Below are 17,380 nucleotides of genomic sequence, written 5' to 3'. Positions count from 1 at the left end.
CACTTTTTAAGGGGCTAAAAGTAATGGGACTATCAACTCAAAAGCTATTTCATGGACAGGTGTGGGCTATTCCCTCGTTATTTCATTATCAATTAAGCAGGTAAAAGGTCTGGAGTTGATTCTAGGTGTGACATTTGCATTTGGAATCAGTTGCTGTCAACTCTCAATATGAGATCCAAAGAGCAGTCACTATCAGTGAAGCAAGCCATCATTAGGCTGAAAAATCAAAACAAACCCATCAGAGAGATAGCAAAAACATTAGGTGTGGCCAAATCAACTGTTTGGAACATTCTTAAAAAGAAAGAACGCACCAGAGAGCTCAGCAACACCAAAAGACCCGGAAGACCACGGAAAACAACTGTGGTGGATGACAAAATAATTATTTCCCTGGTGAAGAAAAACCCCTTCACAACAGTTGGCCAAATCAAGAACACTCTCCAGGAGGTAGATGTATATGTGTCAAAGTCAACAATCAAGAGAAGACTTCACAAGAGTGAATATAGAGGGTTCACCACAAGATGCAAACCATTGAGGAGCTACAAAAACAGGAAGACCAGATTAGAGTTTGCCAAACAACATCTAAAAAAGCCATTACAGTTCTGGAACAACATCCTATGGACAGATGAGACAAAGATCAACTTGTACTAGAGTGAGGAGAAGAGTATGGAGAAGGAAAGGAACTGCTCATGATCCAAAACATACCACCTCATCATTGAAGCATGGTGGTGGTAGTGTCATGGCGTGGGCATGTATGGCTGCCAATGGAACTGGTTCCCTTGTATTTATTGATGATGTGACTGCTGACAAAAGCAGCAGAATGAATTCTGAAGTGTTTCGGGCAATATTATATGCTCATATTCAGTCAAATGCTTCAGAACTCATTGGACAGCGCTTCACAGTGCAGATGGACAATGACCCGAAGCATACTGCAAAAGCAACCAAAGGGTATTTTAAGGCTAAAAAGTGGAATGTTATGCAATGGCCAAGTCAATCCCCTGACCTGAATCCGATTGAGCATGCATTTCACTTGATGAAGACAAAACTGAAGGGAAAATGCCCCAAGAACAAGCAGGAACTGAAGACATTTGCAGTAGAGGCCTGGCAGAGCATCACCAGGGATGAAACTCAGCGTCTGGTGATGTCTATGCGTTCCCGACTTCAGGCTGTATTTGCCTGCAAAGGATTTGCAACAAAGTATTAAAAAGTGAAAGTTAGATTTAGGATTGTTTAGTTTGTCCCATTACTTTTGGCCCCTTTAAAAAGTGGGAGGCACATATAGAAACCGTTGTAATTCCTACACCGTTCACCTGATTTGGATATAATTAGCCTCAAATTAAATCTGAAAGTCTGCAGTTAAAGCACATCTTGTTTGTTTCATTTCAAAGCCATTGTGGTGGTGAACAGAGGCCAAAATATGAAAATTCTGTCAATGTCCCAATATTTATGGACCTGACTGTATGTACACAACCAGCGAATGCCCTGAGACAGCGAACAGCCCAGTACGTAACCAGTGGGGTGGTTTATTTAGTAGCAATGCCATACTCACAGTGACGCATACGTAGCACTTGTTGCATGGAGCAGAGTATAGGGGTCACCAGCCTGTGACGGTATCTGGGTAGCGGTGCAGGATGTAAGCGGTACTATGCTCTCTAGTGGTCGTAGCTCTCTGGCGGTGTTGACTGGCGGTAGTCGCAGGTCCCTATGGAGCTAAGTGGAAGATGTTCATCTTCCACTGTGGCGCTCTAACACAGTGACAAGATGGTGCCGAGCATGCGCAGTAATGGGGTGGGCGGCCATCTTGGTTAGGGATATGAAGCTTCGCTGTAGGAACCGAAGTATGGAGTATGCGCAGTAGCACTCTCCAGCTCCAATGATACAGAGCAAGTAAAGCCATGTTAGAGATCTCCAGATTCACGGACCTGGAAAGGGGCTGTGTTTTTACCAAAAATGGGAATTTTGGGGATGGATTGGGATGGGATTTGAGCGTATTGGGTGGGGCTTATTGTAACCCAGTTTCACATGTCTAAGGGGCCTATGTATCAAACAACAATTATAACAATGATTATTTTTTTTATTGCTGTGATAGAAAATCTAACTCTGTTATTTAAGCTCAGCTCCCTGGAGATACTGGCTGGCATCGGTAAGAAGGCCGCTTTGTCCTGTCTGCCAATGCATAACCTGCCTTTGCCTGGGCAGTGGGCACACATGCTCTCTGCGCTGGAAGTCCAGACTTGTGCTTCCGGTTGCAGATTAAACAACATAAAAATAAATAAAACAAAAAGAAAGTGTTAAAAACTAGGAAAAAAAATGTAATTATCATTTTTAAATGAAAAAATGGTGATAGTGACGGGAGGTAGCCGGTGAAAGCTATAACCGGTGATAGATGTCGTCTGTCTGGGACTTTCTTAGACAGATCCCTTCGTTTTGGGGATAATGCACTTACTGTACATACAGGTGCTAAATTTATGTTCTTAAACTTAAAGCCTATGCTTCAATTCCGACAGCCCCCGAAAAATAATGGAAGCATGTGGACATACCTCCCAAATGGTACGATTTTGGTGGGAAACCCCAATATAGTAGACCTGAAAAGGGGCAGTGTTTATTCCAAAAGTTGGTGTTTCTGGGCCAATCTGGTGGGGTTTGGGTAGATTAGGAGCAGGATTATTTTGTCCAGATTTTACGTGTTTCAATGTTAGGCACCTTCTGAGACGCATCTGTTTTGCTTCATGCCCGCCTTGACCAAATGCTCAGTGCCGTACTATAGTGTTTTATGGTAGAGCTCATTAAGTGCATGGTACGCTAAGCTGCAGGAATACTTTAAACTCTATTAATACAAGGACACAGTACAAGGTTTGGGCTATGTATGAAAAGCTATTTTCATAATTAACATATCCTTGCTGGGAAATAATAACCATAATGTGCCCTCCCTTATGTCATATATCCCATAGGAATTATTTAAAGGAATTGCTGGTGTGGGCAGAAGTTCCAGTGACACTGATCATGTGATCATTCCGAGCAAATATGCTGAAAGCTGGCAGATGGATGATGTCACAGGTAGTCTCACGAGATCACTGAGCATGCTCCTGCCAGTACATAATATTTTTACTCTCCTTCATATTTAGGAATATTCATAATTGCTCAGAAGATGGCTGTTTATGCCAATGTGTAATAGTAGAGACACTGAAGAAAACAGACCGAAAATTTAAATAGGTTTCACGCTCGTTGTCAACCCTCTTTAGGCTGCCTAGGGCTAATAAGGAATTTTTAGGGGGGCCACGATATCCAGCTTATACATTTATTTTTCATTTATGGAGCTTATGCCAATTCGCTTCAAAGCAGTCTCCACAAGTAGCGTCCATGCTGAAAACTCTTGAAATGTGCGTGAAAATATCGGCTTTATATACGTAATGGAGCTTTGTGTGAGACGTGTGCGATGTGCTTAGATGCACCAGCTCAGTGGCAAAGTGCACCAGGAAACTAAAATAAAATATTGGACGCTACACAAGTGCATTTCATGAAAATATTGTGCAACGCTTCTAAACATAAAGAATGAGATAACTGATGGTTTTCTTGTCGTGGAAACTATTTGTGTGTAATACAGCAGTTACACAACAGGCAGGAGATATTGGGAAATGGGACTAACGTTTATACATTTTAAAAAGCAGAATGTTCTAAAGGAAGTGGCTTTTATAAATGAAAATATATTCAGTCACGTTAAAGTATTATATTTTCTAAGAAAACGATCTTCTGTTGCTGCAAAGAAGTAAATATAAAATCATAGGTGCCTAATTTTCGTTTCTCCTCCCTGGGCTTCACCCACTTTAGGGGGCGGAGCCAGACTCTCACGACATCAGGCCCCTCCCCCATTGTGGCAAAATGCAGAAGGTCCGTGGGGAGCGGGCAGGGCTAAAATGATGCCATAAAATGACAAATATTTGTTAAAGTTAATTGAAAACCCGAAACACGTTTGTCTTCAGTTTGCTTCCTCATAAACGGCATATGTCACCTACGTACTACTAGACAGCGTGTCGCAAATTAAACTAATAAATAATTACATGGCCAGGACCTGGTGTTGAATTTGGTTATCAGTTTATTGACCACAACATAACTGGTATGGTAGAGAAAGCGAGCAGATCAGTCTACCACTCCGAGGACCTGAAATCTAGCAGAGCCCAACCATACGCCCAAATGGTGCCAACAAATGTCGGAAGTGACTTTAAAATATGAGCAGGCACTTCCGACGCGTTTGGTTTGAACCAAACTTCCACAGGGATAAAGGCCCTCATTCAGAGCCGTACGCTCTGAGCAGAGCGCACGCTCTGAATGAGGGCCGCCCTCCATAATTATGGAGCGTCCTCCTGGACGCTCGTATAGCTGTGGGTCACCACCCACAGCCTATACGAGCGTGCAGTTTGATGGCCGCGATGGTCTTGACCATCGCGACCATCGCCACTGCGAGCCGGAGCCTGCGGTTGAGGTTTTCAACCGCAAGGCCCGGAGTGATTTTGGCTCTATCAGAGCCAAAATCACTCCCACTGACATCACTAGTGATGTCAGTGGGCCGGCTTCTGACGGTAGGCGTTCCCCTGGGAACGCCCCCGTCAGGGAGGCACGCCCCCGGCATGCCCACAAAAGGGGGCGTGCTGTCAATCAACATCGACAGCACGCCCCCTTTGATCAGACACAATGAGCGAAGGAAAGTCCTTCGCTGGTCGCGTCTGACGCATGCGCACGACGGAGCTCCCGCCGTCGTGCGCATGCGCAGTGCACAACATCGACCCACTTGCGAGCGGACAGCCGCTCGCGAGTGGGTCTGAATCAGGCCCAAAGTTCCATCTCCACATATTTGACAGATATGCCGTTTATCAAGTTCTCATACTGTATGGGTTTTTAATTGTCAAATTTGTTGTACTTAGGGGCATATTCATTAGACGCGAAAAGGCCCGTACTTTTTGCATGTCAGACTTTTCGCCAACATCGCTTGTTTTCCATGCTAAAAAGTGTCACGCGTGTCCCCGCTTATCCCCGTATTCAATTAGAAATTGGCGAAAACGGCACCCGGCGAAACGCAAACAGGCGAAAAGTGCTGTCAGATTTGGGGAAATCAGGCTGACACCCCCCCCCCCCCCCAAAAGATGCACTAACATTGGGGATCAATGTAGTTGCCCCCGAATAGCCCTAATGAAGCTATTTGGTTAATTGGCTCCCAACACAAATTAACCCTAGAGTGTACAGTATGTGTGTGCGCTTGTGATAGGGAACATAGAATGTAAGCTCCACTGGGGCAGGGACTAATGTGAATGGCCAGATATTCTCTGTAAAGCGCTGCGGAATATGTGTGCGCTATATAAATAACTGGTAATAATAATAATATTTGGGGTACTTAAATGCTCTCATTAGCTGCTAATTAGCGTCTTTGCACAAGTGGTGAAGAATAGCATTTAGCAGGTTATTTTTGGGAAAATAACTAGTCCCAACAAATTTGGGGTACATCAAAATGAGTGCAAGCATGGTTAAAAATTGCAAAAGTGAGGTGTTAAAAAACGTGAAAAACGCACATTCAGCAAGCACCTGCAATAAAAAAAACCCTCCCCCATACTTGCAGACCCCCCAAAGTCTATTTCGCTAGTTTTTAAGTTTGTTCCCCAACTTTGTACTTTTTCGCCCCGTTTTCAAAGTAATTTTTTGGGGTGTTCTCAATTTTTTTTTTACGCAGTTTACCTTTGACCTGTTCTAAGGGTGCTGGGTGGTTTCCCCACCTTTACACCCCAAAACCGCAATTCTGCACTTTTTTTCGACAGCTATTCATAGGCGACACTTTTCCGCCAGGTTCATTGCATTGCGTTTCCGCACAGGCGAAAAGTCGCCACAATTGAATACGGGAATAAGTTTCCGCTGGCGAAATGACGTCACTGGTGAAACTTTTTTTCGCCAAAAATGTTTTTTCGCCGCTAATTGATTACGGCCCTTAGTTTATTAGCACTTTCAGAGTTTTTGTTTGTAATATGTAATTTAAAATGCAAACCCCATCCAGTTTTGGGGCAAAGAAGATGCTAATATTTGGGCAGCACAGACGGTGTAATGGTTAGCGTTACTGCCTCACAGCGCTGAGGTCATGGGTTCAATTCCCACCATGGCCCTACCTGTGTGGAGTTTGTATATTCTCCCTGTGCTTGCGTGGGTTTCCTCCGGGTGCTCCGGTTTCCTCCCACACTCCAAAAAATATATACTGCTAGGTTAATTGGCTCCCAACACAAATTAACCCTAGTGTGTATGTGTGTACGTGATAGGGAACATAGATTGTAAGCTCCACTGGGGCAGGGACTGATGTGAATGGCCAAATATTCTCTGTAAAGCGCTGTGGAATATGTGTGCGCTATATAAATAACTGATAATAAATAAATAATATTTAGGATGTGTACATGCTTCCCTACATTAGAGAAATGCAGACGACCCTGAGGCTTGGGTCTGGCATTATATATTTTCTACTTCAGGGTCCATAGGGTATCCACAGGATACCTTGGGGTATAGGTGTGACGTCAGTCGCAGGGCACCAAAGAGTTAAGCTTTCAGCCTCCCAGGATGCACTAGGTCCCCCTCCTGTATGTGACTGTGCTAGCGCTGCCTGTAACTTTTCTTCTCTAAACTGTCAGCTTTATTACTGTCCCTGTTCTTCTGCTAAAGCCCTTGCGGTGCGGTGCTGCAGGGTGGTCTCTCGCCTATTTAATACTTAATTGGTGAGAGAGGTCACATACGTGGTGCCATCATGTCTGAAAGTGATTTTCCCCTCCGGCTACAGTGTACCACGTGCAAAGTACCGTTAGCGGAGGGGGAGGGTAGCGCGGAGGGCCTTTGCCGGCAGTGTTTGTCCATGGCGCGGCCTATTACGGTTACAGCAGGAGCCGCCCTGGGCTTGTTTCGCTCAGGCGTTAACAGCTTTAGTGGGCCAGTTAGCTCCGCAGCCCGCGTTTACTCCGATGGGTTTGTCCCAGCAGTCTGTGGTGTCGTCACCCGTGCAGGGGTTCCCACGACAATTGGTGGTACCCCACAGTCTCCCTATTTCCCCGCTCCCGGGTTCTCAGGAGCCAGCGTGGGTTAACTCCCTGACGAGTTCTGTATAGCACTTGTCGGATGTGTTGCAAGGGGAGTCTGTGATGCGGCCTCATAAAAGGCCGGTGGCGTCTCTGTCCGCTCCTTATGAGGATGACGAAGGGACGTCTGATGATGGGGAGATTCTGGATCCTTACGATCAGGAACCTCTCCATACTAAGGACGCTGATGCTAAGTCCAAAGTATATATTCCTGGACTTATTCGGGCGGTCCGCACAGCCTTGGTGATTGAGGACGAAGTTCCCCCAGCGGCTAAATCTAAGTATGCCTTTTTCAAAGATGTGAAGGGCGATGCCACAGTCTTTCCTCTTTCGGGTCAGTTGGTGGACCATTTAGAGGAGGCGTGGAAACAACCTGGCAAAAGATACCAGCCGCAGAGACGCCTGGCGGTGGCTTATCCGTTCGCGGATAATTATCTTGCTAAGTGGGAATCCCCTCCACAGGTGGATTCTCACGTGACCCGTCTTGTCCGTAGTGCCACATTGCCGATGCCATCCATGTCCTCCCTTAAGGATGCTACGGACCGCAAGGTAGTAATCTGCCTGAAGTCCGCTTATTCCCTTGCAGGGGGGGCAGCACGGCCGGCTATGGCCATTTGCTGGGTTGCCAGAGCGATGGAGCGCTGGGCGGATTCATTAGAGGCTTCTTTTGAATCCGACTGTCCGGCCGAACAGGCGGAGTTGATTGGCAATCTCCGTGATTCGGCCACCTACATCAACGAGGCGGCTCTAGACATTAGTACTCTGGTGTCTAGAATTTCTTCAGCAGCGGTAGCTGCTCGTCGCACCTTGTGGCTGCGATCCTGGAAGGCGGACGCAGATTCCAAGAAAGGTCTGGAAGCATTGCCGTTTACCGGAGAAGTTCTCTTCGGTCCGGATCTGGATAAGATTGTGGCCACGCTGGCGGCAGCCAAATCTGCTTGTCTCCCGTCGGCCGCTGCTCCTTCTGGTTCGGGACCATCGTCCTTTCGGTCATCTAGGGCCCAGGGCAGGCCCAAACCACAGTCGTTTCCTCGACAGGCTGGCCCTAAGAAATCGGTCAAGCCCCGGAAGCAGGCATGGAGTACCAGACGTCCGGCCCCCAAGCCAGATGACAAGCCTGCGGCCTGACGGTCCGGGCCTCCCTTTGGGGGATCCCAGGGTGGGAGGCCGCCTGCTCAGTTCGCCCAGTGTTGGTCGACCACTACGACAGACACTTGGGTTCTGGAGGTGGTTTCCCACGGATACGCCCTCCTTCTCTGAAGGCTCATTCCACTAGGTCTGTGGGTCCTTCGTGGGCAGCTCGACGTGGTGCCTCGGCAGTTCAGATCTGCAAGGCTGCTACGTGGTCTTCTGTCCATACCTTCGTGAGGTACTACAGGTTTGACACCTTCGCCTCTCAGGATGCTTCCTTCGGGCGGCGGATTCTCCTTTCTGCACAGGAGCGTCCCCACCCTTAAAGGATACTGCTTTGGGACATCCCCAAGGTATCCTGTGGATACCCTATGGACCCTGAAGTAGAAAATATGAGATATGGTAAGAACTTACCCTTGTTATCTCTATTTCTACGAAGTCCATAGGGTTCCACAGGACTCCCGCCCTGTCGCACCTGTGCTGCAGATGGGCTTTGCTCTGGTCACCGGTTTTCCGTCTCCCTCTGGTGAGAATGTGATTCTTGTATGTGTCCAGATCTTTGTTCTCTCTCTTCCTTCTCCTCCTCCGGCCTATGGCTTGGTAACTAACTGAGGTGCCTTGGCCCGGGGGCGGGGTATAGGAGGGGGACCTAGTGCATCCTGGGAGGCTGAAAGCTTAACTCTTTGGTGCCCTGCGACTGACGTCACACCTATACCCCAAGGTATCCTGTGGAACCCTATGGACTTCGTAGAAATAGAGATAACAAGGGTAAGTTCTTACCATATCTCATATTATTTAATGATTTACCTTTTACCAGATAACCATAAATTAATCTTATCTGTCCTATTGTTTTGCTGTAAATAGAATGCAGGAAGAAAAAAGGGAAGACGCTCATTACTACATTGGCATAGATGTGGGCACAGCGAGCGTACGCGCGGCTTTGGTGAACCAGCTTGGGGAGGTGGTTGACCAAGCAGAAGAGGCCCTGGAGATTTGGGAACCTCGGTCTGACCACTATGAGCAGTCTTCGGATAACATATGGGCCGCCTGCTGTGCTGTTACCAAGGTATTTATAGCATTGTCCTAGAAGTTTCTCTTCTGTAATGTATAAATAAACCGGGTTACTCCTGAAGTGGGTGTCACCACATTGTGGCGTGGTAATATATTGCATTATACTGTGGAGAAAAACTATTTGAACTGTCTTCACAAAAGTATTAGAAATATCTGCACATCTGTAAAGGATTTTTATTTATACAGCTGTAAATTATTTTTGTAGACACAGTTATTCATATGAGAGAGAGATTATTTGGAAACAAACAATGATTTTTTCCAAAAATATATTTTATACCCTTTTACACCAAAAACCCAGGTTTATTGATGGGTCTACCCGGGTCGCAGCTCAGTGTAAAAGGGTCCCTGAAAAATAACCCAGGTCAAGTGACCAGGCAATCCAACCCAGATAGCTACCAGGGTCTGACCCAGGATGGCACTGGGTAATGGTACAGTGTAAACAGTGCAACCCGGGTTATCCGACCTGGATCATGCCTAAAATGAGCTGATTGGTAGTTGTGGAGCAGTCACCTCCCATTTTTTTATGACCTCACAAGTTTAGCAGGGTGTTGCTTATGAATACGTTGCCGGTATTTAACATTATTTACCAGTTCGTCAAGGTCCAGCTTCATCCACCTCCTCAATGGTGTCCTCTGCCCAGCTACCGGGTCGTTAATACATGTTCACTAACTAATGTGCATACGCGATGGTCGTCTGCACATGCGTATAGTGCTTTTACCTAGCGGGGACTTGGCAAAGCCTAGAAGGATTCGCTGCAGGTGAGGTCCCCATTGCCGTTGTGTTGTAGTTTGCAACTGAGGATTATTTACTTGCAACATACATAGAAAAAGTAGTGATCCTCACAATTAAACCTAGTATACAGTACAATAAAGTGTTTCTTGCGGGTGGATGGTAAATGGTAAAAGGTATCATGTCTATACAGTAACTATTTTCCCACTGCACGTATACAGATTAAGTGGCAACAGACAGGGATTCCGGATTCTCTCATTAATAAATAGACCCCATACAATGTTACTGTTTGACCTTTTTAACCCCCCCGTTGACCTCATTGATGCCCAGCTTCCTCTGAGAACGAGGGACAGAATTTCTCTGACCTTGTTGGATTACATGAGGGAGTCCTGGAATAATGGAGAGGACTTGTCACTAACTAAAACATGTTTGAAGTAACTTAACAAGATAATTGGTCTCATTAGCGTAATTGTTTTCTGGTAGACGCTCTAAATAGCTCAGTTCATGGTGAAAACGTTTCCTCCGATCATGAAGCTGTCTCCCCAGCAGACAGAAACCTGACCCACAAGCCTCGTACAAACTTTGGGGTCTATTTACTAAGCGGTGTTAGGAGACAGAGTGAAAAGTGATAAGGTGCCAGCCAATCAGCTCCCAACTGTCATCTCACAGGCTGTGTTTGAAAAATGACAGTTGGGAGCTGATTGGCTGGCACCTTATCACTTTTCACTCTGTCTCCTAAAACTGAGATAACCTTTGATTTTTGATGGCTCAATGTACACAAACTTTGTCTAAAGCACAGATTATTAAAAATATTGTAGAAAATTACCTTCTGGCTTTGTGTATAAGGTGTACATGAAACATAACTGAAGTTTATGTATGTACACAAACTTTGCTTGAACCACAAAATTATAAAAAATATTGTATAAAATGACCTGCAGGCTGTGTGTATAAGGTGTATATAATACATAAATGCATTCTGTGTGTATATTTTGGTCCCATTCCCAAGATATTTCATTGTGATATGCATATATTCCAAAATACAGAATATTCCGTTATACAAAATGCTTGGGACCAGAGGTATTTTTAATATCGGAGACTCAACCTGTACTCTTATTCAAAAGTATTATCTATATGAGAAGTCACCTGGATTCCTGTGACCTATGTAAAAGCACTGACTAAAGCCATGGGCTTTAATATGGTCATAGAACTTGTTAGTGACTTCTAACATCCATATAATTTATAATAGGAGGTGCTGTATCGTATATTTCTCCGAGTTCTCATTTATAAACTTAGAGTTGAGAGAATTTACAAAGAACAAAGGGTCACAGGTCCTGTGCAAAACCGACTTTGGTTCTGATATGCACCTCGAATTCTGCACTGCCCTGTCCTTGGTGAGCATGTGATATTAGGATATATTCAATACAAATAATATAAAAAACTGATATTGATTTGCAAATGCCTTTCTCAGTACTGATAATAATGACACATATTTTCTGCTAAATATCCATCAATTTCAATAACGTGCTGTTACAATTTCTGCAGGGTATATAATTAAACAGAGGGCAGAAGGGAAGACCAAAGACAGTGGCCTCTTTGTAATAGCTTGTGAGATGCAGGCACTGGCGTGATTCAGATGAATCAGTGTGGTTTTAAAGCGACAATCCTTTTAAATTATTGCCACTTTAAAAAAAAAAAACGGGTAGACTTGCTGTAATTGTGCCCATGACTAGGTCTCGCAAGCTATTTTCCATAAGGCACTGTGTAGAGCCGCAGCAGTTATTGAGACACAGTTATAATATAATTATTATTATTATCCTTTATTTATATGGTGCCACAAGTGTTCCGCAGCGCCTTACAAAGTACATAAACAAATAATTTGACAACTGACTTACAGTACAAAATAGGACAAGGACATGGATAATATACATTGATACATAAGTGACCATAACACCTAGATATGCAACAGAGCGTAAGCAACCAATTGTTAGGTGCCCTGGTGGGGGGTAAGAAGTAGGTGAAAGTAAAGTAAGGAGAAGCACAAAAGGGTAGAGGGCCCTGCTCGTAAGAGCTTACATTCTAAAGGGGAGGGGCAGACAAACAGGTGTGACACAGATGGGGTAAACGGAGGAAGGAGCATGTTGCAGCAAGTTAGGATGGGAGCTGGAAGGCTTTGATGAAGTAGTGGGTCTTGAGAGCCCGTTTGAAGGATTGTAAAGAGGAGGAGAGTCTGATAGGGAGAGCGTTAGCGTTCCAAAGGTCGTGAGCAGCACGGGATAATATGTCAGAAGTTGAAAACTACTTCTTGGTTACATAAGTTTTTTTTAATTTTTTTCCTGAAACAAGGTCAAGGCATGAGCCAGTGTGAGATGAGTGGATTTGAGATGGGCCTAGTGTATGTCTGAATCAAAAAGAATTGATTTGTGTAATTGATAAAGGTTTCTTTCTTTGACAGAAAGTGGCACAGTCGGCAGGAACCGGATGGATTCAAGGCCTTGGGTTTGATGCCACATGCTCTCTGGTGGTCCTGGACAGACAGTTCCAGCCCCTTTCAGTGAATGCAGAAGGTATTTTCCTTCACAGGGAAAAGTAGCAACCATTTTGTGTCGACCATTTTTGTGCCAATCTTTTGTACCTGGCGACCTTCATCCATGTCAATATTTGCTGTGTCGACCTATTGCCTGTCTAACATCTGTTATCTATCTAGACATTGTCCATCTTATTCCTGTCTATCTTTTATACCAAACCCTCAGAAAGTACATAAGGAAAAGTCACACATAAAGAACTGCGTAATGTTGAGTCAGACGTACAGTATATCAAGATGTGTCCAGTTCAGAAACCGTAGCAGCTGGGCCAGGTGGACATCAGGTGTAACCAGTATCTCATACTTCCCTACTGTTCAGCCAGGTGGGAGGTGTGGGCCCTTGGCTTGGCGTAGCAAAGAGGACGTTTCAGGGAGGTGGGTGTAGCACCACGATTGCATCATTGTGGCCTCCCTACTATACAATGCGGCAATTACTGGATTTGTAAGACGGGGGCTGGCAACTTCACTTGGCAAGTGGATGGCATCGGGAAGCGACGTTGGTCTCCTGGAGACTTGCCTACCTTTCTGATCTTCCCGTAGAGCCACCTGACGTTCGGGAGTCTCCGAACATTGCGGGAGAGTAGTCAAGCATATGGCTTCTGACAAGCGGCAATAGTGGGTTCATAATGAGCAGTCGGGGCACCCCCTGGTTATTTGGGCTCTTAAAAAGTGGAGAAGTTGCCCATAGCAACCAATTAGTTTCTATCAGAAATGTATCAAGTACATTCTACAAAAGGGCAAAGCAACCTATGGCACTCCAGCTTCTGTGGAACTATACATCCCATCATGGCCTGCCATAGTTTTGCTGTTGGAACATACTAAAACTGTTGCAGGGCATTCTGGGATGTGTAGTTCCACAGCAGCTGGAGTGCCACAGGTTGCCTACCCTTGTTCTATACAATGATAGGTAGAAGCTGACGGTTGCTATGGGCAACTTCTCCACTATCCTACTCTTTAGAAGGCTCGATACATCTCCCCCACAGTGAGGGCTGATGTCCTATAGCAAGAATACATTTATACAATCATTTATATAACCTGAATTGTTACATTGGACAAATAGAAAAGAGAAAAGGTCCCTTGAAGTCAGAGTTGTGTTCTGTACATGTCTTATTGTGCGGAGCTGGGATCTCCTAGCACACCTAGTGCAGGGACAGGGGTGGGGGAGACTCTTTAGGGCTGTGCTATTTTCCAGTTGAAGTGTTCTTCATACAGGGCCACCTGCCAGGTGCAATGAGATATCCAGGGCTATGTAACAAGGGTGTATGTTGGTAAACAATCCCTGATATTGAATAATTTTAAATCAATATTTGTAATGTCATTTATTAATGTTACAAAATGCACTTACAGAAGACATCGATACTCATTTCAGCATCTATAATCTAACCTGTACATCTCTCTTAAAAAGTTTTTTTTTTTTCTTCTATCAATCACGTAACATGACCTTAACGGACAGCTAACTGCAACATATTAACTATTACGGCACAAAAAATTTCATTTCTCAGTGGAACAGGCATTTTAGCTGAGGTGTCAGGTTCCGGGTGTGGATTAACAGATAAGGTCAACAGTGTCTAGATAGACACCAGATGTTAGACAGTCAATAAGTCGACAGGGACTAAAGGCCGACACACTAAAGGTCGACATGTAAGACGGTAAATAGGGTCAAAAGGTTGACACAAAAATGGTCTACACTTTTTTCCAACCCTAGTCTTCACCCCAAGCTTCCCTTTTGTTGCCTAACCCTATCTCTCCCTTTTGGTGTCTAACCTTCGGGGTAGATGCCTGACCCTAACCGTCCCTCCTAGTGCCTAACCCTCTGGTAAGTGCCTAACTCTAACAGTCTGAGTAAGTGCCTAACTAACATTCGCGGTAAGTGCCTAACCATAACCATAAAGCTAAACAAAAAGCAAAAAAAAAGTGTCAATCATTTTTGTGTCGACCATGTTTGTGGCGACATTTTAACCATGTCGTCAATTTGTACCTGTCGACCTTCTTACTTGTGGATCTTTAGTGTGTGTCGACCTTTTGTCCCTATTGACTGTCTAACATCTGGTGTCTATCTAGACATTGTCGACCTTTTTACTATCTATCTATAGAACGGATCCTCAGGTTCCGATGCGATCTTCTAGTTTCACTGTTGCTTGACTATTCTGCACAGTCTCTGTAAAATACGCAAACCGTGGCAATGACTGTGTTAATTCAGTGTCGGACTGGCCCTACTGGGTGCCAGGTAAATGCCCATGTACCCTCATGCTTCAGAGCCCCACTCACGACCATGGGGAGGAGGAACCAGAGCAGAGCATAAATGAGTGTTGGCCACTGTTACACGCAGGTGCGCAACACTGTCAGGATCTGGTCAGAAGGCCCGGAAGTAGCAGCAGAGTAGAAGCCAGGATAGAGATGACCAGCGATGGTTAGATACCCATGGTTGGTAGTTGAGTTGCAATGTTTTTCCAACATCGATGGGAGGGACGTGGCAATGTTTTCTCCCCCCAGGAGTTTAGCCCACCCCCTTCACTGATTGGCCCACAGCACTGACTTGTTCCACAGTAGGGATGCCCATCGATGGTTCAAACCATCAATGGTTTCTGCCATTTCCTGCCATCTTTGAAAAGTACAAAATACAGCCATAAGAATAATAAGTCATTAGACACCGTTTTATGCGTGTCCACAAAAGCAGCATATTTTCTTTTCACTCTAAAAATGGGCCCTGGAGCTCACTCACTGACAGAACAGTCAATCAGCAGGTAGCGTTTAATGTAATACTTCTAAACACACTGCGCTGGCTCGCACTGTGATATTATATGTATAAGATGAATCATATTTTGCTGTTGTGTCAGATTTTATTATTAATATATATACACATATATATATATATATATATATATATATATATATATAATTTTTTTTTTTGGCACACTGTAACAGTTATTATACTGGTAGAAAGACGATCTCTTAAACCTGAGCATCTGGCCCCATGTCTGGGTGTCTGTGTAGTCTGGAGAACTTATTTTGACTCTCCTATATGTGCAGAGGTGATGACAAGCTCTGAGAAATGAGGTGGTGCTTTGTGTCATTATCTAAATACACCGAATCTCAGTCTATCAAAGTGAAAAATGGATCGCTACTGCTTAAGGACTGATTGGGGTCACTAAGACAATGAAGACTTTTCCCTCCCTCCAGTAAATTTATTTTTTATATAGGCTCAGAACAAGTTCATACACGGGGTCACTGAGAAGATTCTCTTGTGCGTTCCCAGAGATGTATTAAGTGGCCCAAAGGTGTATAGTCTGCTGCAAATTAACTTTTGAAAGTATGGAAGGGTTCACTTATAGTCATAGCAAGAAGTGATCCAATGGGCGCAGGTTAGTGCAAGGGGTGACCAAGCCATTCATACTTGCGTACTCTCGCCAAACGACCAGGAGGCTCCCGAATCTCTGGTGGCGCTCCTGCCTGCCTGGAATAGCATTCAGGTCTCCTGGAGCTTCCCGAGTGAAGTGGGCGGACCAAGCTCCTGATGAAGCCCCTTGCCTGTAATCTAATTGTATTGTGTTGGGGGGCGGGGGCCACAATAGCACAATCCCGTCATCATGCCCCTTTGCACCGCCCACCTATGCTGCTCCATGCCCCGCACCCACGCCACCCTGGCTTACCCCTCATGTATTTTGGGCCTGATTCGGCTTAGGATGGAATTGCAAAGCTGCACGCAAGCAGCTTTGCAATTCCGTCCTTGCAATTATGGTAATGCAGCAAGAGGCATTGGGTAATCTGCAAGAACATCGACCGGCTAAGTGACCCATGGGGTCGCCGCAGATGAGAGATAAAGGCTAGGAAATATCTGTCAGCCGACGGAGATCCTGGCTTCTTCCCTCACCCCCCCCAATGGCGGCAACACGCCTCCATTTCAGGAAATGGAGTCCATCGCTGCCCCCCTCCCACCCCACAAACGGCTGATAGTCTGCGGCCGCTCTGCGTGCGAACACGCAGGACCCGTAGTGCACTGCTAAATCAGACCCTTTCATTATTATTTTTTTGCAGTAAGGATAAATACTAGCTGTTTTTGCATGTAGCCCACAAATATTGGACTTCTTTATTTTTACACTGCAATTAAGATATGAATTTTTATACACCCCTCTCACATCTAAATCTTTCTGCACCTTTAAACATGGTGTTACCAAGGTGCGAGGTTACTGGCTCTTTTTTTTGCTTTGCTCCCAACTCAAAATCCAGACCAATGTGTAGAGTGTGGGTGTTCTCTCTCTATTAAAGAATCAAAGGTATCATGGAGCCAGGGGTAAGAGATTCGTCACTTTCTAAAATAAACCCAAAAAGTGCTTGTAAAATCCCATTGTATCGGGATCTGTTGGGTTTTTTTTACTTTGTAGAACAAATGAAGTCCTAAAAGAAGTCTGATTATTTTTGTTCTGAAACCAAAGCTTTCCATACATTGTCATTTTACAAAGATTCTGTATTGCTGACACTTTTTTTTTTTTCTTTTTTTTTTTAATGAATGAAAAGGTCTGTTCCCCCTGGATCCTTAATACTTTTTAAAGGCAGCTTCTATTGATTGTTTATAGTTGTAGCCTTAAGGTGCGTATCCACCACACGATGACAAATGCCCACCGGGGAGCGTGCATCGCTGGTCGTTGCCTGCATTTTACTGCACGATTAATGAGCGATTGAAAGATTACGATGTTGTAATCGTTCAATCGCTCATTTTTCTCGTCTAGTGGATACGCACCTTATACAGCTTCAATTTTCTAATTATCTCAATAATTCC

General features: G+C 44.8%; 1 protein-coding gene across 1 annotated transcript in view; it reads left to right on the top strand.

Annotated features, from left to right (window-relative positions):
* Positions 1–17,380, top strand: part of FGGY (FGGY carbohydrate kinase domain containing) — a 260,103-nt gene that overhangs the window by 11,912 nt on the left and 230,811 nt on the right. The window contains exons 3-4 of the mRNA XM_088447828.1: positions 9,087–9,288; positions 12,475–12,586. Coding sequence (XP_088303954.1) covers positions 9,088–9,288; positions 12,475–12,586 — 313 coding nt within the window. The 5' untranslated portion in view covers position 9,087. The remainder of the gene's footprint in view (positions 1–9,086; positions 9,289–12,474; positions 12,587–17,380) is intronic.

The sequence above is a fragment of the Taudactylus pleione genome, unplaced genomic scaffold (genome assembly GCF_031769625.1).
Source record: "Taudactylus pleione unplaced genomic scaffold, aTauple2 ptg000442l, whole genome shotgun sequence".
NCBI lineage: Eukaryota > Metazoa > Chordata > Amphibia > Anura > Myobatrachidae > Taudactylus > Taudactylus pleione.
Note: the sequence above shows the minus strand (reverse complement) of the source record. Positions and strands in the feature narration are given on the sequence as shown.